Source organism: Bactrocera neohumeralis, chromosome 3 (genome assembly GCF_024586455.1).
Source record: "Bactrocera neohumeralis isolate Rockhampton chromosome 3, APGP_CSIRO_Bneo_wtdbg2-racon-allhic-juicebox.fasta_v2, whole genome shotgun sequence".
In the NCBI taxonomy this organism is placed as follows: domain Eukaryota; kingdom Metazoa; phylum Arthropoda; class Insecta; order Diptera; family Tephritidae; genus Bactrocera; species Bactrocera neohumeralis.
In genome coordinates, this window is record NC_065920.1 from 8,243,348 (window position 1) to 8,268,785 (window position 25,438).

Below are 25,438 nucleotides of genomic sequence, written 5' to 3' on the forward strand. Positions count from 1 at the left end.
GAGCATATTTTACAATTCGCAATTTATCCAAGAGCATTCAAAGGTTTTCCACTTATCAATTTTGAAGCTAAAGACACTTGATGTACCGGGTGATCTAAGAGGCATTTTTCAATAGCCTTTTTTTTACAGATCGCGCGTGAGTCGTGTCAAGCTGTCATGTTATTTTTGTTCAGTATTGTTTGTCATTTCATCATGGAAAGATTTACGCCTGAAAAATGTTTACAAATTCTTCGCAGCAACTCGGACTGACGTATGGAACGACTTGTCGCATTTTACGTCGAGATCTTAAATTGAAAGCGTACAAAATACAGCTTGTGCAGGAACTGAAGCCGCTCGACCCTTCTCAGCGAAATCGCTTGACGCTATGGGCTCTTAAAAAGTTCCAAAAAGACCCGACGTTTCGGAGACAAATTTTGTTCAACGGTGGGGCCCATTTCTGGCTCAATGGGTATGTACATATGTAAACAAGCAAAATTGCCGCATTCGGGACGAAGAGAAACCAGAATCGATTCATGATCTGTCATCTGCTCTAGAAAAAAGGGTTTAGTGTGGTTTGTGGACCGGTGGAATCATCGGTATCTATTTCAATAAAGAGAAGTGTCTTTGTTGCACGAAGTTTCATAATAAATGTGTCTCTTTCTCTAAGAATAGAACTATATAATAGGTTGTCAAAAAAGTCTTGCGGTATTTTCGCTAGTTGGCGCTGAAAGCGCGTAGTTCTAGTTTTATTCGTCGCATCGGATCATGCTATACCTTTTACCGCAAGACTTTTTTGACAACCCATTATGTTCATAGATCATCCATGCTCAAAACGCCAAGTGAGATTGGTCGATTTTGGATCAAGCCTACGACCTAATCTAACCTAGATCATCTAACAACTGAACTATTGACCTACGCAATATTTAATTCATTCATTTGTATGATATCATGAACTTAGAGCCAACAATTGGCACTTTGATTGTGTTACTAAGCCCTTAAAGATCGCCAAAAAAAGATGTTATATAGCTGTACCATGGTGATTAAGTAACAGAACTACATACGCGTTCAAGAAGACACTATGATATTTTGGGAATGCAGTAAGATAAAAAAAATCAACGACCGGTTAGCGGAAGACTGATCGGAAAATACATGTCTGTATGTACATATTTATATACAAGTCAAAAATAAAAATATTACATACATATGTACATACGTGTATAATTAAAAGCATGATTAACGCAGATATACTCTTGAAAAACACGTTTTGAGCACAGCAAATGATGTGACGTGAAAACCGATCAGCCGACACTCGAGAATCAGCAACCGAACAAAAGAGAGAGCGGCACTAGAAACATTTATGCGCCTTGAAAAGTAGACAGTATTTACAAATTTATATATACATATATATATATGTAGAGGGTATGCATGTAGCAATGTGTAGAAGTCAAAGTGGTGCGCCAACCAACCAACAATCTTAGAGTTCCGCTCTTGACTCTTGACGTTGGCTATATGGTACACAGCAGTTGCAATACCACACACGCTCTTCGCCACCATCGTGTATTGGTTTGCCGAGCACTAGTCGCTCTCTAAACGATCGAGTGTTGAGTTTTGCAGCGATGGTTCAAATTAAATACAAATTGTTAATAACAAAATAGTCGAAATATTGCAGTCGCGAGCGTGTGGTCGCTGCAACGTGAATTTTCAATGAAAATTTTGCTTGAAAAAAAAAGTTTATCAAATAAATCGCGTCTAAACGAACTCAACCTAGAGGGCTGCCGTGCGACGCAGTCCGACGCCGTGCTTGTAATATGAAATAAACAAGTGGGAAAATACGCCTGTGTCTACGCAGCCGAACGCATTTTACATGTACAGTGGTGGCGAAAGTGTACGCAAAGTGACAAAGCAAGAAAATAAGTAGATTATAAGTATGAAATGCAAAATTGTGATTATTCTTCCGCAAGTAAGAAAGTGAGAAAATAATAATATATAATACATAATATGTATATAAATGTATATATGTTTGTGTACACAAAGCTATAGTGAAGAATGTGCATTCTAAAAAAATACATAAAATGAAAATAAGTGTATATAAATAAATATGACTGTGAACTTGTGTGTGGAAGAGTGTCGAAAACTCAAAGGAAATACACAATAAGTATATAAGAAGGAAAGCAACAAAGAAAAGTAAGCAAAATATAATGCAAAAATATGTGAAAATAGCAATAATATATATGTATGTACATACATATATAAAAAAATATATATTTATGCTGCCCTTGAGTATATGAGGCTTATAGTAATTAAATAAAAATAATCATGTATTTGATTATAAGTACATATGCGAATAAGTAAATATGTATGAGTGTATGTAGGTGTGAATTCGCTCTCAGTGATCCGCAGCACTCACATTGCAGGCAAATTCCGCTTTTAATATAAAAAAATATAAAATATTCTTTGATAACAAAATTTATATGCATTTCAATGAATGAAATACAAATTAGCAAAAAATTAGAAAGTAATAAGAAATGCATAAAATTGAAAAATTCATGGCAAATATTCAAGAAATTTGTGCGCCGAAAAACGTGTTTATTTTCGCTGTTAACTTAAAGTGGGTGTTAACTTCTTTCAATTTTTCATATTTGTATGTATGTATGTGCATGTGTTAAATAGTCTAATATACAAATTGTGAATGTGTGCGGCTTTATTAACGCACAGACGACGCTCCTTGCTGTCAAGCAGCAAAAAAGTCAGATGAACATTATTCTATATACTTACATATGTTATGCACATATGTATGTCTGTATATATATGTATGTATGTATTTACATATTCAGATACAAATATTTATATGCAAGTAAATACAAAAAGTGAACCTCAATAACACTGTTAATTTATTGAAAAAAAAAAAACAAAAACATATGAAGTAGAATATTCGGTTTGAAATTAAATGAAAATAGATGAAAGCAATTCATAGAATACATTACAAAAAAAAAAAAGGAAAAAAACGTTAACTTCAGCCACACTGAAGCTATATATTTATTTATTACAAGATAAAGGGTGTAAAAAGAGGTCAGTTTGTATGACAGCTATCAGTGGCGGATCCAGAATTTCTTCCTGGTCGGGTTTTTCCCTTCCAAAATATTTTTAATATTGATGTTACTTCGTAAATTTTTCTGAATTTGAATTAAAACTATTTTCTGAGTTCTGGTTTTATGCTAGTAACGGGCTCGACGGGGTTTGTCCAGAAAGTAATTGGACAGAGTCGATTTAAAAAAAATTATTGAACCAATCGTTAAAATTCTTTAAAAACTTTCAAAATATACTCCTTCTGCGTCGATGCAGCGCTGCCAGCGCGATTTCCAAGCATTGAAGGCGTCACAGAAGGCATTCTCCGGAATAACCTTGAGAGCCGAGGTGCATGTTGCTTGAATCTCCTCTGTAGTCTTAAAATGGTTGCCTTTCATCGGCCTTTTCTGGCAAGGAAACAAGAAAGTCCCTTCACATCTGGGCTGTAGAGCGGCTGCGGAAGCGTTTGGATACTGACCTTGGTTAGGTACCTGTTCACAATAAAGGCTGCATGTCTTGTCGGACCCGATTGACCCTTCGTTTGAGTCTCTTGAGGACTTCCACGTAAAGCTTGACGTTGACGGTTTAAGCCTGCTTGATGATATCAAACGTCTCTGACGCAGATTTACCGAATTTCACACAGAATTTAATCGCGTACCTCTGCTCTAACGAACGCTGCATTTTCGGTCTGAACCACTCACAGAAACACGTCGCGCAAAAATGTTTGTCCTGACTCTCCAGGTGTTCGGAGACAACTGACCAGCTACTCGTTCGTTAGCATGGAACGATCTTTACCGAATCCAGTCAATTCGCGCACGCTCCGAAGTACAGTGGCGGCGGAAGAAAATCAGTGCTATTACTTTCCGGTTAAACCCTGTGTGAAGCGATCTTTTCACAATCTAAGTTTTCGCCAGTCTTTTATTGTTACCGAACTATCATTCTCCGATTTTAGGGAGAGAGTTTTGACCCCCAAACGGACAGACAGACGGATATGGCTAAATCAATTAAGCTGGTCACGTTGAGAGTTTACATATGCATGTACATACATATATAATTCTATATAGGATCTCCAAAGTTTTCTTCTGTGTGTTATAGACTTCATGGGAAACTTAATATACTGTGTTTAGAGTATAAATATGATTTGTAAGTTAATCAAAAGTATAAGAAGCCCGGGTTCAAATTGGCCGAATTTTATTAGAAAAATATTCACTAGCCAGAAACCTTCCCAGATATTTTCGAGATCCGTTTCGGTTACTTATACCCGACTGTCGCGGAACGGAAAAAGCCCGAAAATAAAAGGCCTTACCTATGTATATGCCAAGATCGCGATGTTCTTATGGTAGCCATGATATATGAAATTTTGATTAATTAATTTAAAAACGGGTGTAATATGCTTTAATTCTCAATATGTAAATATTTTAAAGATTTTCAATGTTTTTGCGTGGCTTTGGTTTACAGTTGCTGAAAATATTTTTATTTGCTTGCATGCACCGAAATATGTATGAACATACATACATATATACCATTGATCAATACGGCGCAACTTGAATCACCCTGCAACGTAATTTACTTTCTAGCTCAAATATATTTTCTCTCACATGACGAATTAGTTCACAAAGGTCAATATACTACTTTGCCCGAAATTGTACATTGATTTTGGTCTTTCTGCCACGAAATTAAGTATACTTATGTGCAATGCACTTGCTTGTATAGAAATATGTATACATATGTACAGTTGGGTTATAAAACATATGCCGATATAAATTAATTTCGTATTCTGTATACTTGTGGACAAACAACAAGCAAAATTGTCTCATGACATTTGAATAATACTTCTTTAATTAAATATGCCTATATAGACGAGAGTGTGTATATCAATTTATATATAATTCAGGGAATTGATCACTTAGTGTAAATTTGAGGGAGGAACTGTCTAATTTAGTAGCAGAGTTGGTTATGGCGCCAATTAAATTAAAAAAAAAATTGTATATAGTATGTAAGATGTTGGAGGGGAAGTTAAGTAACAAGTCAAATGTTAAAGAGCATAGCCTCATTCCGCTTAACTTTCTACATGTGGAAAAAAACTTAAGGTTTGCGACAAAAGCGACAAAGATGTGTGTGTAAGTAGGCTCTTTATAACAACATGATTTATTTTGCAAAAGCAGCGGTATTGTGTAAAAAATACGGTGGGTTTATAACTCATTATAAAATCGCCATTAGCTTTTTTGTATTGAAACAAAAATTATTTAGAGGATTATACCAACTTGTGTTTTTCCGAAACGCTGTTTCCAGAGCCGTTGAGGAAACTTTTTCCGAAAGCACTCATCGACTTGAAATTTTATGCGGCTTTCTTAGTTACATTTGCCAGATGTTGATCGATGGATTACAATTATTGTTAATATTGGGTAGTCGAAAAAGTCTTTTTGTATTTTGACAATAGATGCCGTTGCAGTCGAATATCTGCAGTGCTACCAATCACATTGTATACTATCATATAGTGTTGGAAATTTAACCAAAAAAAAAAATTAAATTCGGGGAAGTCGAAAAAAGATACAGCTGTTCAAAAATGAAGTGAAAGTAACGAAGAAATTCGGTCGCTTCCGTTCTGGAAATTTCGAAATTTCGATTTACACTGATGGAATAATGTCTCTAGTGGAAAAATGGCAAAAGTGGTCGACCAAAATGGTACATACATATTTGTTTATTTATTTATTATTATAAATATAAAAAAAATAAGTTGAAGTTTGATTAGAAATACGAAAAGACTTTTTCGATTATCCAATAATTATCATATATCTTAAGGCACTCTGAGGTGTAAATTTCAACACAAAAAAAACTTTTTTAGGAAGCCGCCATTTTGTCAAAAATTAAAATTTTTACCAGCCCTGCGATCATTCTTCAAAAAATAAAATAAAAAATCACAGAAAAATGCGATTTTCCTGGCTAACAAATGGTTATTTTACTCGTATTTAAAACAAAAGAAAGCATTGTTCGGTTCAAATTCTAAAGTTCTGTCTGGCCGTTCTCAGTCTGGCAATAACTGACTAGTAAAACCCCTCTATCATTATGAATTTAAATTAAATTAAAAAGTCTCCAATGGAAGCAAACAATATAACAATATTATTTACATATGTACATATTTATATCGGCTTCTCTTGTTTGCAATTATTAGTATGTACTATGTACATATATGTATATACGTGTATATAGTATGTAACATATGTATGCTTGAATATTTCAACGCATATCTTACGCCTTTTTGAATTTTTTAAGTTATAATTATTAAATAAACTATGTAGTAATACAATTTTATTTCATATATTTTCGACTCACCTTTCAGTTACCAAACTTTTTAAATTTCGTGCACGCTCTCTTTGTTCTCCGTGTATGCCGCTTCCAACGCGTCGCTTGCTTTTTCATTTACGCCGGCTGTTACCACTACTTTTCAACACTTGAATTAACCACAATTTTATAATTAGGAAACCGAAATATTTTTCTACAGCGCTCTTCCGGTTTGTTTATTTTCACATTATTACACTTTGAACATTAAAAAAAAGAATCTTAATGTAGAATATACTCTAGTAAACACAGTATTATTTTCTCTTTCGCTTTGTTTTATATTCGCGCACTGCTGTCACTTATATACATATTATGTACATATGTATGTATGTACTCTATTCCGATATTAATACAAATACTTTATTCGCAAAACAAACAAGCGCATACACTCATATATATTTATATTTTTTTACGCTCCACTTCCATTGTTTTGGCAAATAATTTTGAATATTGAGCAAATTGCTTTTTTTTTACTTTTTAGATATTTATACATATGTATGTACATAGTATGTATGCATATAAACATATTAATATGTTTCTATGTATGTGCATGTATTAACAGGCGTTTTTTTTTCTATTTTCAAATCCATCATCAGAAGAGAGCGACAAAGCAAAATTGTAATGCTAAAAAAAAATAAAAATATAAAAAAATATCAATATAAAATTTAATGAAATTTCATAAATTTATTCGTGCATGGCTCTATAGAAATACGAATCTTATCAATAACTGCAGTAAAATTAATTTGTTTGACGTTTGGCAGCGCACATTTCAAGCGAAGAGAGCGCAAAGCTAATAAGTTTCAATTGGCTGAATTAATTTGCAACTTGCGCTGACAATCAGACAAGTTCAATAAATGCGCTATAATATATGAGCGGGTAGGTTAAAAAATATTTTCTATATATTTACAAAAGAAATATACATATATGTACATATACTTACATACATACATATAATTCTATATAAACACATACTTTAAATATAAGTATAAAAATTTAGTAGAAACCAAATAATTGATAAAAATTTTGCTGTAGAAAAATAGAGGTCTTCGAACACGTTACATATGTATAATTATGTACATATCTACATAAAAATATGCATATCAATATTATACATATACATATATACATATGTATATAGGTATGTATACCATATGGATATATGCCTTAAATAGAATTACGCAAATTTTACTTGAAATAAATTAAGCCCAATAGACCTTGACTTCAACTACGTAAGTAAGTATGTACTTGTATTGTAAAATCTTATATAAGTACGTACTAGGTCATAAAGTCCCGATATCCTCATGCCTTTTGGCATTTCGAATTCCTCTACTATTTCTGAATATTTCAAACCACATACATAAGTATATATATGTATATATGTCCCGCTTTCGATTTTAGATTCTCCCTATTTCACGACATTTCATCGAAATTTTTTATTGGCGAGAGAATTTTGACTCGAGAGCTATCTAACAAGCTGTTTAAGGGGTTACAAAAAATCGATTTTTCCTTCTTATTATTAAATTCTACAAAGAATAGAATACTTTCCTTAATTTTCAAGTGGATCCGTGTAATAGTGTCGGAGATACAGCTTTGAGAACTTGTGCGCTCGAAGCTAGCTGGGCTACGGAGAACTACGAAGAATTTTTTTTCCGATTACAACAATTTGAAAAAAAAACTCGAAAAATTTTCATTGAAATTTTCATATTTTTGTAAAATCTAAATTTCAGTGCTTTTTATCTTCGTCCAAGTTCTAAATTAAAGTTTTAACAAAAACGCGTATATTTTTTCACTTTATATGACCCTGTAAAGAGTTATCCTGCCAAAGCGGGCGCATCTTTTTTCGGAGGGGTCACCAGAAATGGCGTCGCAATGGCTGAGTTTAAAATATTTTTTTCCAAACACTTCAGAAGTTCTTTGTTAATGGTGTATATTTGTAACAATAAAAAAATCTAATAAAATATTTAAAATTTTGTATGAGAAAAAAATTGTTGGAAAAAAGGCTGTTTTTTACACGATGAAACTCTTGTAACCCCTTAATAGAGATTAATTAAATTATTCAGTTTTTATATGAAGTTCTGAGATAAAAATTCCCGACTGCACGATCAATAAATACTTTTTTATTTCCATATAATTCTATGTTTTGAATTCGCTTGATCCCGTTGCCGAACGTCAGTTACCTTAAAAAAGTTTTTGGCTATGGGAAAGATTTTTAGGTTTCAAAATATATCAAATACAAAAACAAAAAAAATCCTATAAATAAAACCACCAAATGATCTAAGGTCGAGTTAAAAGCTTAATTTTTGACATTATGCCGCCTTTCCAAAAAAGTATTTTTTCCGAAGAAATTTAGATTTCAAGGCATAAAAAATTGATATAAAAAATTCTTATTCCTTCGATCATTAACTGACATATATATCTAAAATGGTCGTGTGAAAACTTCTAGTCGATCAGCCCAGTCGTTCCGGAAACATTTTCTTCAACGCGTTTAAGCTTTTAAAATTTCTTACAAACGCGCTCATATCTCCGAAACTATTCGTTTGCTGGAAAAGCTCGAAATTTTCAGTTAATGTTCTCAAATAGAGCAAAACAAGGTCTATTTTTGAAATTCGCAAATGGAGATAAGCCCTTTTATTATAAATTAATATTAATTTTTGGAGTAAGCCGTAATTTTTTAAATTTGTAAATACCGGAACTTCAAAACTTGTTCGGTATTCCTAGCCTTACCATTTAAGTATGGTATGTACGAATAAGTTTAGACGAAACTGTAGCCTTAACAAATTGCTTACTTTTCGGCAGCTGTCAAATTTGCAATTTTTACGCTTTTTCGCTTGTCATTGTAAAATAAAAAAAATATAAATATAATAATTTGCATATTAAATGCTTAAATGAATGAGAAAGCTTGACCCATGACTCATTATGACGCCAACTGTATGTGGCCGATTCGGTTATTCATGATCTCAGTATACATAATTGTGTAGGTTTATATAGTACATATTGGTATACATATTGGTATACATAATCTCATACATAACCTACACATACACCACTTAAGTATAGCACATTACGTATGAAGAGTTCCAAAAGTTTTAAGGGGTTACATGGGTTTACGGGTTTCAAAAAACCGATTTTTTTATTGTTTTATTAATTTCTCCTCTAGAATATTGTCCTAAATTTTTAAGTTGATCCGAGTAATAGTTTCGGAGATTCAGCCTTGAGAACTTGTGCGCTCGAGGCACACACAGGTCTTTGAGATACTATTCTTAAAGACTTGGACGAAGGGGTTTTTTCGATTACAACTATTTAAAAAAAATGTCGCGAAATTTTCATTTGTTTTTGTAAAAATGTTTGCCAAAAATCCATTTTTCAGTTTTTTTTCCTTCGTCCAAAAATTTTTTCAAAATTTCTTTGCTAATAGTGTATGTTCGTGAAATAAAAAATTGTAATAAAATATTTTTTATATGAGAAATAAATTGTTGAAAAAGGCTTTTTTTCCCGAGGAAACCTATGTAACCGCTTAAGTGGAGCACCTTTGTAAAATCATTCCTACGTTTTTTTGTGTGTAGGCGTGCCGAGTCATACATAAACCACTTTTTTTTACTGTGCATGTTTTTACTTGCCTTATGGGGACAGTTTCTTCGGAACTGGTTTGACTACTTTCAATTAATCGAATGTCTCGCCACAAATATTATATGCAAGTGCGGTTTAATTATAAATTGATAATGTATATTTGTATAACATATATGTATGTATATGTACATTAAAACAATTTCAATAACATTAGAGTGGAACTAAGTAAATTACAGAATTTTGCTTCAATAAACGCTTGTATGAAGCGTTATCTAAAATTTGCAAAATTCACTATAGCACTGATTAACTATATATATATATGTATGTATATGATGTTTAGACAATAAAAACATAAAATTTCGTGGCGTAAAACTGTGCACAACAGAACTTAGGTTTTGATGGATGTATCGCAATTACCAAACTCAGCAGGGAACATGATAAGCATAAGGGATATTCAGAGACAGTTTTTAAACCTTAAAATAAGTTACCCTCTGTATCTCGAATTATATAGTAGACAATACTCAAATTATTCAAACAGGTGGCAACTTTTCTCTAAAATATAACTAACATAAATATTTTTCAGACTTTTTTAGTTTAAGGGGTTACATAGGTTTCAAAAAAATATTATTTTTTATTGTCTTATTGAATTCTATAAAACCTCTAGAATATTGTCCTAAATTTTCAAGTTGATCCGAGTAATAGTTTCGGAGATTCAGCCTTGAGAACTTGTGTGCTCGAGGCTAGCTAGGCTAAAGTTAGTCGTCTTTAAACGTGTTTTTCTCGAAACTGTGTTTCTGACGTCGGTTAGCAAGGTTTCTTGAGAACTACTTAACCGATCTTCATGAAATTTTACACGAACTTTGAGATAAAATTCTTAAAGAATTGGACCGAAACTTTCATTTTTTTGTAAAAATATCGACCAAAAATCCAAATTTCAGTTTTTTTTCCTCGTCCAAGTTCTAAGTTAAGGTTTTAACTAAAACACATATTTTTTCAATTCAGATAATCTTGTAAGGAGTTATCCTGCCAACGTGGGCGTACCTATTTTTCGAGGGTCACCGGAAATGGCGTCGCAATGGCCGAGTTTGAAATATTTGTTTCCAATTCTTGGCTAAGCTAATCCGAACTTAACTGTCAGATGGTTTGGTTGCTAAGCAGATATTGAAAAAACGACCTTCATTAGGGTCTTTTCATTTTACTAAAAACTTTCGATCACGTGTCAATTTTCAAATTTTTGTAGTATGTTAGTAGACCGATCGCATCTAATGTTCTGTTTTTATAATATACCGCTCTGCGAAGCATTACTGCGTATTTTATTAAAAAAACACACCACTCATTTAATTTCATAATTTCAAAAGGGATTCTCATGAACTAATTTTAATTTGTTGCAAGTTATTTTTTATTGTTGTACTGGGTTCGCAAAGCTGGAGAAAATAATGTTCTTTATGAACTGACCTAATGACTAATACCGTAAATTCGGCTTATACGAAAAAAAGGAAAGAAGAAAACTATTATTAGAAAAATCTAATGCTAATTTGGTTATATTTGAGTATCAAAGTATTTAAAAATAGCAACGCCTACAACCATATACACAAGCACAAACATTTACACAAAGATGTATTCGATTTCACTGATTGAATAAAGCTTAGAAGAGTGCATAGTGCTGACTGATACATTTGATACGTCATGTTGTATATTTATACATAGTATGTCTATATGTACATATATATTTATGCGAATGAACTAACATTTCCATGATTTTTATTTGTTTATTCTGCATATCCTCGTATTTTATTACTTTATACTTAGCTCTTAGCTCTAACTTGAGTAAGCGCTGTGATCGTATTGCCCCACAAGAAATTCTGAAATGCTCATTATTTACCCTCTCCAATAGCAAGTTAACTACTTACATATGTGCATACATACATAAATAAAAAAATATTATATGTACTACATCATTATTTGAGAATGTTTACAATAAAAGCTATTGAATTTCACTGTTTATAGGAACCGTCCACACTAATATCATTCTTGATGCCTTATTTCTTTATAAATAAATAAATACTTTACAAAAAATACAATTCAGCAATATTTACTATCGATATTAGACAGAAATCGAAACTGAAGGCAGGGTAAATAGAGCTCTATCGGGTTGGTGATTAAACTGTAGGTTTTTGAAGTGTGCTGAGGATACAGTCGAAAGAAACTTGACATGGAAAAGTTCTTTTATTATATATTATTTATAGCAAAAACAATTCCTCTGAAAAACAAAATTTATTGCTAAATAGTTAAGAAATTTCACTGCAGGAAAATAAGTGAAGATTGCACCTGGACCTAGATGTTCTGATGTTTCGAACTCCAAGCTGCAGAAATAAGTGCTTTTTGAGCTTACAATGGCCAGTGTAGAAGGCGACAAGTAGCTTGAGTTTTTCCCTTTGTAGGTTGATTACATATTTGAACCTTTTAAGGTTATAACCACCCTTTAGAAACTTGGCATGGCGCATGCCTAGGAGTTGTTGCCAATGCTTCTCCCTACCCACAGTTTCATCATTGCGGAGCAGCACCTTTATGGTGTGGTAACCAATGCAATGAAAGGTTCCGGTCCTACCATGTTGGTGGATGCTACGGAGCGGGCAAGCTTTTCAGCTATAGCTAAGTATATAGGGTGACTTGGCACCCAATTAAGGTAGTGCACCTGGTGGTGGTGGTTACGTTCTGATAGACTATTCAGTAGCTGTATACACTTTTGCACCAATGGCGATTCGATCTTGTATGCAGAAATCGTTGTGAGTGCCGCTTGGCTACCGCTTAGTATAGCTATACGTTCATTGCGATAGTTGCGTTGCAGGTTTAACTCTACACGCCGACTTATAGCAAAGACTTCTACTTGGAATATGCTCGGAAAGCTACCTATAAATATGAAGAATTTTATACGTGGTCCTGCAGCCCCTGCGCCAATTCCCTCCGACGTTTTCGAACCGTCGGTGTACCACTTGATTGTACTGTCCCTAAACAGTAGTCCGGAAGCGGAAAATAACTGAACAGGGTATATTAAGTTTGCCACACTCAAAAGGTAACGTCGGTGACCCTAAAATGCTGAGTTGATTTAGTCATCTCCGTCTCTCAGTTTGTCCGTCTGTTTATCTGTATTAACGCCATCTATTCCCTTAGTTTGCGAAATGACGATCTAAATTTTGCTCACGTTCTTTTTCTCAAGAAGCTGCTCATTTGTCGGAACTGCCGATATCGGACTACTTTGAAACTAAGTTGAAAGTTGTAAAAAAGATTTAATTCCATTTTTTGTTCGATATGAATATTTTAAGTTACTGTAAACATCACAAATAGCGCTCGTATGACAAAACGTTCTGAGAATGTATAACATGAAAAATATCAAACTTTACGATTAAGTTGTTGGATGCCAGATTGCAACACCAGAGTTGTCAAATTCCAAAATATAAAAAACAACCTACGAACCATAAACATATGTAAGTACTACTGACCGAGCAAAATCAAGATAAAGACCTTTTTATACCATGTTTTGCTATAAGAAATACAGGAACTATATTAAGCTTCTATTTCTAGATCTTTGGGTTTGTGAATAATTAAATTTCACTTGAAAGCCACCACGCGCTAGATCAATATCTACATAAATATACATAGTTATATATGTTTTGGAAGTTTTATCTAAAATCAAGCTGAATTTGCAAGTAAGTGTGGCAATAAACGGTGACGTCAAGCATTTTTTTGATACCTACAAGTATACACACCTATTGTGCGCATAAATATATTATGAAAACAATTTTTTTTTCATATTTTTTTACTGATTATACTAGATGAATCATACTGGGAGAGTTGATAGCTGACACAAGACCATTTAAACCTTTTCGCCAAACTTACTCATATAGCGATGAAAACTCGACTCTTGCACCTCAAATATTTAAATATTAAATATGTACGTCTGTTGGTGACATTATCGCGCACGCTGCCTCGGTAAGTCCAAATGCTTATCGGAGGAATTTCGACGACTACACATAATTGCTGATAAGCATGGCAGTGTCAAACGATCACACAGCTAATTTGTGCATGTAGCGCAAACGAACAGTCTATATTGTGGGAGTCGAACGAACGGACGCGTTTCGCGCCGCGCATTAGAATATACTATTTATTATTAAGACATCCATAAATACATACATATATATTTACATAAGGTGCTTGTATTTTATATAAAATTTTAATAAAGTGTCTAAAAAGTGTTTTTTTTTCTCGTTTGTTTTTTCTAGTTTCTAAAACGCATTCGAGTTACGTGTGATAAGAACCAAGACAGTTGTGCAAATATAAATACATACAAACGTGTGCGGTAACTTTCCGCGTATTACCGTTGTATCGTTTATAACGCGGCTCCAAGTAGATCTACATTCAACTAAGAATCAGTGATTATATCAGGGTAGTGCTACCAGAAAGATGTCTGCTTTATGCTGTCGCTACATTTGGCGACTCAGTGTTATTGCGCTGGGCGCACTCATCTTCACCAGCGGCGTTTACCTGTTCGCACACTGGATTGATATATTCACGCGCATGCGTGGTAAGGTAAGTTAATAGACAGAAATCTACTCATGTAATAAAAATTGGTAATGAACTAATTATACTATACATATGTATATTAGAAGCTTATAGAGGTATCACCACACATTCACATATGCGAAACCGTATAGTTATGTGATTTACAGTTAAAAAGTTTTTAGTGGGTAGTCCAGTCTAGAGCCATAAAAAGGCTTATATTCGCCAATTTATTCTGTGAATTAGAAAAAAGCTATCGTATTTCTTTCCTTCCGACTTTGTTAGAATGTATTTCAAACAAAAACAATAACACATGCCAAATTTCGGTAGGATATCTCGTCAAATGAAAAAGTCTTCCATAAAACTACTTGATTCCGATTATTTAGTTTGATTACAGCTTTATGCTATAATGGTCCGATAATGGCGGTTCTGACAAATGAGCAGCTTCTTGGGGAGAAAAGAACGTGTGCAAAATTTCAGAGCGATATCTCAAACCGGAAAGAATAGTTCGCGTATATACAGGGCCAATCGAGGGGACGTCTACGGTTTGATGTGATTCTAGGAACTCTTACTGAACTCTTCTTATCTGAAACAAAATAAAAAATGGGCCCTTAACTTGCATAAGATAAAATACAAGGACGTATCCCTTAAGCTTAGCATATTTTTTTTTTTTTTGCGAAATTGCGAACTTATAAAAAAGGGAAATACTGAAAAATTAATAGTTTTTAATAAAAAATGGACATCCACGACTAAAATTTCAAGTGAAAGCATGAAATAAAATATGTACCATAGTTGCCCGATTTCAAAAATTCAGTTTCGAAAAAACGCGTTTAAAGTTCTACGGATCTCAGCTGACTGACTCGAACGCTTCGAAACTACAGCAGATTGGACAAGAAAATATTTTTTCAGTATTCCAGATATTTAATAATGCTTGATAGACAAAAAGTTCTACTTTAAGCCGACCACCCATTTTTTTTTTGCTTTTTTGAAAATCTCAGACTGCCTCTAAGGTACATACTTTTTATTACTAAACAACCAAACACGTTATACAAATGCAATTTCTCATTCGAAAAGCTTTTAAATGCTATCGGCGTAAAATTACTCGTAACATAACTTCTTGCCGTGAAAATATGAACAGCTGCACATTTATCACAAAAAGTGAACTCTTATCAGCAAATTCGCACACCTGTGCCGAGCTGCACTACGGTAATTTCCAGCAATTGACCGTGTATTTTGTTTTCTCAGACATTTATTACGCACAAAGTCAAATATGTAGCCGTAAATGTTACTCAATCGGAAAACCATAATATAGAAATAATCTAACTGATAATGATAAAAGTGATAAAGTATAAATACTTAAAATTTATATAGTGATTCATAAAACTATATGTGATAGAAATATTTACCATATACACTAATGTACATATATGTATGTAGATTAGGAAGAGCCAAAAGCTAACCTAAAACTATATGTGACCTGGTCTACGAAAAGGGACCTAACGTGCTTTTCTGGGAAAAGCTGTTAAAAATATATAGTTATCTCATTAATTGTTTTCCTTTTTTTTGACACCTAAGCCCCCTTTTCGTAGACCAGGTCACATATAGAGAAAAAATATGACTGCAGGGCAGTATTTTTAGCTAATTTTAAAAGGTATCGGTGAGCATTCAAAGTTTATCATATAAAAAACACGATAAAAATCATTTATTTTAAATACCAGAACTTTTCAACCGGTTATGATACATTTTTTTTTACTACGTAGATTTTTGTGCAACATAAAATTTTCCAAAAATCTATCTCACAAGGCCATTTTTTCAATCAAAATGTGATTTTTTTTAAATTAAGCTAAACAACTCTTTCAGGGATTTTTTTCTGTATATACTAGGTTCATAACCCATAAATCGGTGGATGATTAGGCTTTCTGGGTTTGAATTAGGTTTATTTTAACCCGACAAACTGTCATCTAGTTGCGCCTCTATTTGAATTTATGCATTTTAAAATTTTCTTTATCTAAACTCACCATTGAGCATGAAATTGTAAATGGTATAAGACCACCCTATAAACAAATATCTATCGGTTGATCGATTGCCTCATTAACAGTTATGATTCATGGTCGAGCAAAAAAGAAATCTTTGGAACAAAATAAATACAGGTGCTAACTTCGATTAGTAGTACTATACTATTGCCTAATTCGACTTTGTTTTAGATAAGATAATTTTAAAAATGTCAACCTTCTAAGTAAATACTCATCTAGGTGTCTTTGTTATAAATATTAAAATCCTTATAAGATTTTTAATTTAATTTTTCATTTAGTTTATAAAACTGCATTTCACTTTTTTGTATAAAAATCAGCATTGAAGTTTAATTAGCACAATTCAATTAGCTATTGTAATGTTTTGAGGAAAAAAGTACAGCCAACATTATTAAAAAAATAAACGAATTAAAAATATAATTTACCTTAACATAAATGCTCAAAGTTCAAATTTTATGACCTAGTATAATGCTTTAATCGTGTATGATTTTAATTTATACATACATATATAAACAAAACCTCCATTACTCCGGATATTAACTTTTATTATTTGGCAATTTAAGTTTTTTTTTAATGAGATTTTATTTCATTCACATGTAGTCACCGAATTTTTTTATTTCAATAACGTGATTGATGAACTTCGCGTTGAAGACACTATAACATATAGACAACCACTTTTCTAAATACAGCTGGTACTTAAAGTGACCATGGACTAATTTTGAGTTTTAATGTTCCTTTTAACGCAATTCAAAAATTAGAGAAACACATTTTTATAACATAAAGTTTTAGAGATACGAGCATATTTGAAAAAAATGCTATTTTATCAAAACTAAAAGTTTTACTAGTACTTCCATCATTACCTATACTCCTCTATAGCAAGATTATTTTTTGGGGATTTTGGATTTTGAGATAATTTTAAGCAGAATAATCCTTCACATAAGCACATTTTTTCGGAAGTCCGCCTGGGGATCGTCTAGTATAAAAGTATGTATATACAGTTTTTCAAAAATTAGTCTTGTTTTGTCTATTTATAATACCACTAATTTCACAAAATTTACCCCCGTATGAAATACGAAGAAAGTTGGGTAATAACCACCGCTTTTATAATACTATAACTTATTCTAGGTTAGGTTAGGTAAATAGGTTGATATTCGTGAGACCTTGAATAAACCCACTTGGTCAGCTAGAGAGGCATGTCCGTTGTGATCCCTAGAACTCCTAAGTACGCAGTTTTTGACTTCAAAAAGATAACTCAAACACCACTAACTCTTCTTTAATTTTAATCATAATACGATACATTGATCAATACGTGAGATTTTTAAGGTAGAAATATTGTGTAAGTTAGTAACAAATATGGATGGAATTGGTATATAGATATATATTTTTAAACCAATATACATTGAGACAAAAAAGTACCCGGAAATTGTAAATAAAACGCAAAATATTTAATTAATCATCAATATTTATTTTGTCGCCTTCAAAGTAATGTAATATACGTATGCTACCGATTTTAAAAGTCCTCGAATACTTTTCATAAGCAGCTTTTAGGATGGCCTTCAGCTCCTCAAACGATTTTATTTTATCTCTTCGATCAACTGAAAACGTGTTCCACGGAGTGGCAATTTCAGTTTGAGGAACAAGGAAAAATCACACGGGGCTAAATCTGGTGAATACGAAGGTTGATCAATGATATTTATTTTGCTTTTGGCTTTAAACGGCACTATAATTTTCCCTTTTTTAATATTTTCCTCAGTTGAAGAGGTCCTCCAGAACGAGGTATCATTTACCCGGGGAATTTAATTACAATTTCCGGGAGATTTTTTGTCCCAATGTATAAAATATGTGTAAGTTCTAACTTTTTCTCTTCCTATATTTTTAAAAGTAGATATCACCGACGGTGAGTAAGAATTCCAAATAAAGTAAATAGTCAGAACCGTTTCGTAATAATTTATTTTTCCTTTAATACCTCTACTAAATTTTGGGTATATAATAAAATGCATAAACTTTTTGTAGCCCAGTTTTTTTTTTGTTTTTTGTGATAAGAGCACCAAAAACCCATGAGAAGGTATTAGTTCATTTTGCTTTGGAAATATTTTTACAATTAAAAAACTGATTCATTTAGTGCAACTGTTTGTGCATACATACATATATACACATGTACATATATATTTGCGATAATCATCGAATGGGTTCATCGTTGGCAGAATTCGATTGCATTGCAGGCAAATTTCTTCTTTTTTTGTTAAAAAAAAGATAAAAAATCTACTATTTGAAGGCAATGGTAAATCTTTTGTAAATGCTTATATGCATATCCTACAAAGACAATTTGCGAATTGAGCTCATCGTAATTTTTAATTAGCCTACCAACGGTTGAGATAAAAACCCAAAAATCAGTTTCGTTAAAAAAAAAATACATTTTCGATAAACGCCATAAATTCCTGCCTTAATGGAGCACACGTGTCGCGTATTGAAGTTAAGGAGGCCAAACTTCCGTTGCGAGTGACGCTTATATTCATAATTATTATATTTCTTTACTGTCTTGGGCACAGTTAAATACCTGCAGATATTGCCATTTTAAATGCACTTATATACATACATACAATGTATAATATATATGTATGCATATGTATACATATATGTATATATGGTCTTACGGAAATTAGTGGCTTTAATTGTGCAAAAGCTGAAAGAAAGATTAACTTGCGGCCCATGCGCCGATAACAAATGTTTAATAGCCAAAGAATGATTCTCACAATCGCTATTATAAATATGCGAATCGAGAAATGTTATAGCTGCGTAAATACATTGTCATGTATGTTTGTGGGTACATAACTGTGCATGTACATACATATGTAAGTATGTATTGTGCCAAAATGCTATTTTTCTTTGATTATGTCTTATCTTTCTGAACACCTGCAAAATTAGTGATGCGATAACAAATTGTATACTTTATGTAGATTTATAGGTATGTACATATATTTTCTATATTATACATATATCGTCAATTTGATATTTACTTACAAACATACATACATACATATGTACATGTGTTTATACTTTAGTCGTTTTTTATTTTTGGCACAAAAAAGTTCTTCCGCCATATAAGCGCTTAATGCAAAAACGTATTGTATTGTGGGGTTTCCATAGCTTTCATTTACAGGGTTGTATTATATTTTTTAGCACCCGCACATACTATGAGCATATACATACATACATGTATATACATAATGTATTTACATAAGCATATAAAGGTGTTTAAACTACAATTTCATCACTATGAGGTTGTTGCGGTTTGGCGGCACTTACTTTTAAAAAGTAAACCGACCTCAATGCAAGCAAATATTATGAATATACATATGTATGTAATTAGCGAAAATAGTTGGAAAATTAAAATTGTTATAACATATTATTAAAATAGAAAATAAACGCAATAAATTAATTGCAAATTTAATACAAAAGTTAACACATACATACATTCTATGTATTTATTTGAGACTTAATTCCGACTATAACTAAATTTAAGCGAGTTAGAGGGTGCTATTTTTATATTTGTTATATCACAACGGAAAAACAAAAAAAAAATTATTTTTATAATTTCATTCTCATCATAAATTCAGCATTTCTCAATATTTAAAAATACATATGTTTGCTATTATCGCCAGTGCACCCACAAATTTGACCCGGACTCACAAAAAAAAGTAGAAAAAAATTTACGTATTTCAGAAAAAAAAATTTATTATTGTCTGCAAAATAGGTTCCTAATTCAATATTGCAAAAATGTTGGTTTTTTCGGTGCGCCATTCGGTGGATTGTTGGACAGTTTATAAACCCATTTCTCATTATCTTGATGCTTTTGATGAATTTAGAGCTATCGGTCACGTTATATATATATATCTTGCAATCTCTACTTGACGTTGTTTGGAGTTTTATAAAAAGGTTGTTTCAATCCAGGAAAATTTTTAATCAAGTCGATTTGTGAGTAAATGGACCAGTCCTAGTTAGATTAGATCAAATTGTATAACTGTGCTATGTGAACACCCTAACTGATTTCTGATATCTTTTAAAGTTGAATATTACTGGTGTTACTGTTATCTCGAGAAAAAGTCCCCTTTTTGCAGTGAAAATATATTCGAATATATGAAGTAATTTATAAATATAAAAAGCCTAAACATAATTTTCGCATTGTGACAAAAAAGTCTCCGGAAATTGTAAATAAAACGCAAAATATTTAGTTATTCATCAATATTTATTTTGTCGCCTTCAAAGTAATCCTCATCAGATAAAATGCACTTATGCCAACGATTTTTCCGGTTCTCGAAACACTTTCCTTAACCCTTTTTTGCGATGGACTTCAGCTCCTTCAGCGAATTTTGTTTAATCTCTTCGATCGACTGAAGACGGGTTCCACGGAGCGGCAATGTTAGTTTGGGGAAGAAGAAAAAATCACACGGAGCCAAATCTTGTGAATACGGTGGTTGATCAATGATATTAACTTTCTGACAATTTCGGGACCAGTCGACCAAGAAAATGTCAACAAAAGTCATTCGAACGGACTAGCAAGAGATGTCGAGCATGTTTTCAACGTCTCTCGACCGTCTTTCAAGGCCTTGTACCACTGGTAGGCAGGTGTTTTTGATAAAACCGAAAGCTTTTTCCAACATTTGCAACGATTCCGCACACGAAATTTGGTTAGAAATACAAAATTTGTGACAAATTCTTTGTTCGATTTTTTTACCGACTTAAGCAGCTGCTGTAAACAAATTGGTTGGCAGATCGCACTCATATTTGTCATATTAATTAAGGACAGTCCTACCAACTTAGCAAAATACATTTCTACAGAATATCATTTAAATACAATTTCCGTGTGCTTTTTTGTCAGAATGTAAGAAAGTTGTGCAAAACAGATCATTTCAAATTATTTGGCCACCAGTGTATGTATTTCTTTTATTAAATATTAAAGTCATTGTAAGAATTCAATTATCAGTTAATTAGAAATTTTTAAAAAATTGTTACATGACTATTAATTCATCAATTTTTTTATAACTACTTTGTTTAATAATTAAAAATCGTGTAATTTAATTGACAACATATGTACACATGTTGTTATATAGATATTTCCAGGTATTTACAAACAGTATTTATATATTTTTACACAATTTTCCAAGTTTATACATAAATGCATTTGCGATTGAAAATACGTATAGACATTAGAAGTAGAAACGCCTTATCACTGGTTCAGGGGGTTATATTTTTCATAATTTGCCAGTCTACTGATAGTATGTCAAAATAATTGGAATTCAATGTAATTGCACAGCTGCTAAAGTAACTTCGGTTCGAGCCAAATTTCATCTGAAGAGCTAATTCTAATCACAAATGTTATTTTCTAACGACTAACTAATTTTATTCCCAATTTCGTCATTACAATTCTAATTATACACCAATTTCCTGCTAGCTGATCGCTAACCTCTTCCAAATGAATTACCCACCGGTTACGTATGTATATCAAATGTAAATATTGAGCTACTATCATAGTGCTGCCACTTTAGTATAGTATACTATATGTATATTAAATTTTGTAATCTGAAATATATATAAGTAATTTTGTATGACATAACTAAATAACATATTTCTAATGAATAAATTGTTTATTGACATTTTCTATTTTTTTCAGGAAATGGCTTTGAGTCCCAAATCACCCGCATATGAAGGTTGGAAAGTTTCACCATTACCACTTAATTTTGATGTATATCTATTCAATTGGACGAATCCGGAAGACTTTTACGTTGGGTCCGGCAAGAAGCCACGTTTCGAGGAGTTGGGTCCATATCGGTTTCGAGAAAAACCAGATAAAGTAAATATTGTTTGGCATGAGAACAATAACACTGTATCATATCGCAAATATGCTGCATTCTATTTCGATGAAGCGAATAGTAAAGGAAAACTCACTGATCGCGTAACCTCAGTAAATACAGTGGCGCATGTAAGTGCTTATTGTGAGGCGCATTCATTAACTTTTGCTAAAATTTTATACTTTCTAATACACAGGGTGCCGCTTTACAAGCCATTAATGGTTCATACTTTCAAAAGAGTATATTGAGAAATGTTTTAAAAATGTATAGAGAAGAAGTATCAATTACAAAAACTGCGAATGAGTGGATATTTGCCGGTTATAGTGATCCATTAGTTACAATGGGCAGTTTTGTATCTAAATTTGCTGCAGATATTGTGGTGCCATTCGATCGAGTAGGCTGGCTGTATACGGTAAGTGCCGTCGGCGCAAATTCAACTAATCAAATGTTGTAAATAAAGAAAACATAATTTTTTTGCTTGTTTCGAACAGCGCAACGACAGTTCAGTATATGACGGTCACTTCAATATACATACCGGCGCAGATGATCTGAGAAAAATGGGACAAATTAACGAATGGAATCACAAAACACAAACCGTTTATGAAGGTGAATGTGGTCGTGTTAGAGGTTCAATGGGAGAATTCTTTCCACCAAATCTTGTACCGACAGACTCGATAGAAATATTTTTGCAGAATCTATGCCGCGCGGTGCCTTTGGATTACATTGAGACGGTGAAAATTCACGGAATCACCGCGTTCAAATATGCCGCTACTGAACGGGCGCTTGACAATGGTAAGTTGTGGACATACTCATTCAATTAGAAGTTAAATTAAAAGCTACATATTATATACACTTTTCCAATCAGTAAATTGCATAATAAATCATTGGCATACAATCGCAATAAGTATTTACTTTATTGTTAAATGAAAAGCACTTACCACGTTTGTTTACTTAATTTTTCTGATTTAAGACTAATTAAAAACACTATATTTAATTATAAGACTTAGTAAACGAAATTAATCACATATTTAATATGTTAAATAATTTTGCATTTATCAAAAACAATTGTTTCACTACTCTGCTCTCAGCTGTTTTGATCAGTTATGCCGCGATCACACTCAGTAAATAAAAGCGTATAGTTTAGGGTTAGTTTACACATTCACATAGTTAGTTGTAAAATTATATGTACATATTAATGTGTATGCATTAATTTAAAATAATTAAATTTTTTAGGTACACTCTATCCAGAAATGAAATGTTTCTGCGTAAATGGAAAATGTGAAAAAGCTGGTGTGGTGAATTTAGGGCCCTGCCAATATAACTCGCCTACGTACACATCATTTCCACACTTCTACAAAGCCGATCCTAGTTATTTGGAAGCAATCGAAGGGCTGTCACCGGATCCTTCAAAGCATGAGTTCTTCATGACACTGGAACCAAATGGTGGTGTGCCCATGGACGTGGGCGGTGGTTTCCAGGCGAATTATCTCATGTCGCCCGTGCCCGGAATGGCGTAAGTTTAACCAAAATTAAACCTTTACTTACAGAAATTTAAATGTGTCCTTTATTTCTCTACACAGTCCATTCGATAAAATTCCTCGCACATTTATGCCGCTCATGTGGGCCGAAGAGCGCGTACGTGTTACACCGGAGATCGCCAGCCAAATCGCCTTGGTACCACTAATCGTGACACTGGGCCAGGTGGTGACGGGCATTATGCTTGCTGTCGGTACACTGCTCATTTGTTGGTATCCAACAAAATATATGTCACAACTCTGTCGCGATCCGAAGAGTAAAAACGCGCTACTCAATCCAATTGTCAACAGCACAACCCGTTCGATAGCGCTAACGCCGCTAAGAAAGCCACAGAAGGAAGTTGTGTCACTGTTGGGCTACAACCAAGGTGGTGAAGTGCTACAAAACGATGTGCCGTTAAGCGAAAGCTTACTGCGACCCGCAACACCGCGTTCTGATCTGATAAGTAGATAGTATGTGTTATGTTTGTTAGTAGGTTCCATATGTAGTAGTTTTTTTCTTCAAATGCTCCTTATGTGAGCGCCTGCCATTGTTGAATGCAACTAGGAGACCAAGCAATTATAGCTTAAGTTTCTAGGAATACAACTCTACTTACTTATATATATGTATGTATGTAAATAGTGAAATGCAACCTCATAAACAGTAATTAAAGTAATTTCTAGCATATAGACGTTATTCATATGTAAAGTTTATATAAAATATTTTTTTTCAACATTGTCTTTGTCACTTTCGCAATGGTATCCATGTAATCAAACGACTTTTGTATAACAAAATAATTATAAGCAAGTAACAAACAAAGGAAAAACACAGCGCAAAATGACAATTTAGTGCATGAAGCCACGAGAAATATAGGCCTATTGTACTGTATTGCTTTGTAATTAATTTTGCATTTCTTCAAAAAACCTTACGACTCTAAATTAATGTATTGCATACCTAAATTGTTAATTTTTAAAACAAAAAATAATTTATTGGTATTCAAAATTTAAATAGTTTATAATCATTTTTCATGCTCCCTAATCTCTTAAGCATCATGTCTTCATACAATAAATACATACAAACCTACATATTCACATATAAGTGAAGCAGTCACTCTCTTCTCTAGTTTGTAAGGCTCAAAATCAAAAAGTATTTTCACTTCGAACTCAAATTGTGTGCCCTTTCTTGAAATTAAAAACAAAAAGAAACAAAAACAAATTATATTAAGTACAAAGCTGGTCTTTTTTAATATTTTCCTGTATACCGTTAATGCAAAGCTTTAAAAGCACGCATGACAAAATGTGAGAAAAAACTGGAACAGCAAAACGTGATAGGGTGAAAGCCTTCCCGTATAAGAAACCAAAATATGAAATTGATAAATGTAATAAAATATTTATTACTTTAATAAAATGTAAAATGAAAATTGTAATATAAATAAGAATTGTTTTATTTTCACTTGTTTAGTAAAAGAGGCGATAGCTGGCCGCCAGCTGGCTCTATCACGAAGCAAATGCGCGCGAAGCTGGCCGCCAGCTGGCT

General features: G+C 32.9%; 1 protein-coding gene across 3 annotated transcripts; it reads left to right on the forward strand.

Annotated features, from left to right (window-relative positions):
* The first annotated feature begins 1,628 nt into the window (after positions 1-1,628).
* Positions 1,629-25,133, forward strand: LOC126752212 (protein peste). 3 transcript variants are annotated; one of them, XM_050462839.1, is made up of 7 exons: positions 1,629-2,163; positions 14,232-14,538; positions 22,210-22,518; positions 22,584-22,799; positions 22,879-23,179; positions 23,621-23,900; positions 23,968-25,133. In XM_050462839.1, the coding sequence occupies exons 2-7, from the start codon at positions 14,413-14,415 to the stop codon at positions 24,374-24,376; spliced, it is 1,641 nt and encodes a 546-aa protein (XP_050318796.1). In that variant the 5' UTR covers positions 1,629-2,163; positions 14,232-14,412; the 3' UTR covers positions 24,377-25,133. The 3 variants fall into 3 exon arrangements, with proteins under 3 accessions (XP_050318796.1, XP_050318798.1, XP_050318797.1); XM_050462840.1 differs by lacking the exon at positions 1,629-2,163 and adding an exon at positions 14,066-14,159; XM_050462841.1 differs by lacking the exon at positions 14,232-14,538.
* Positions 25,134-25,438: the final 305 nt, after the last annotated feature.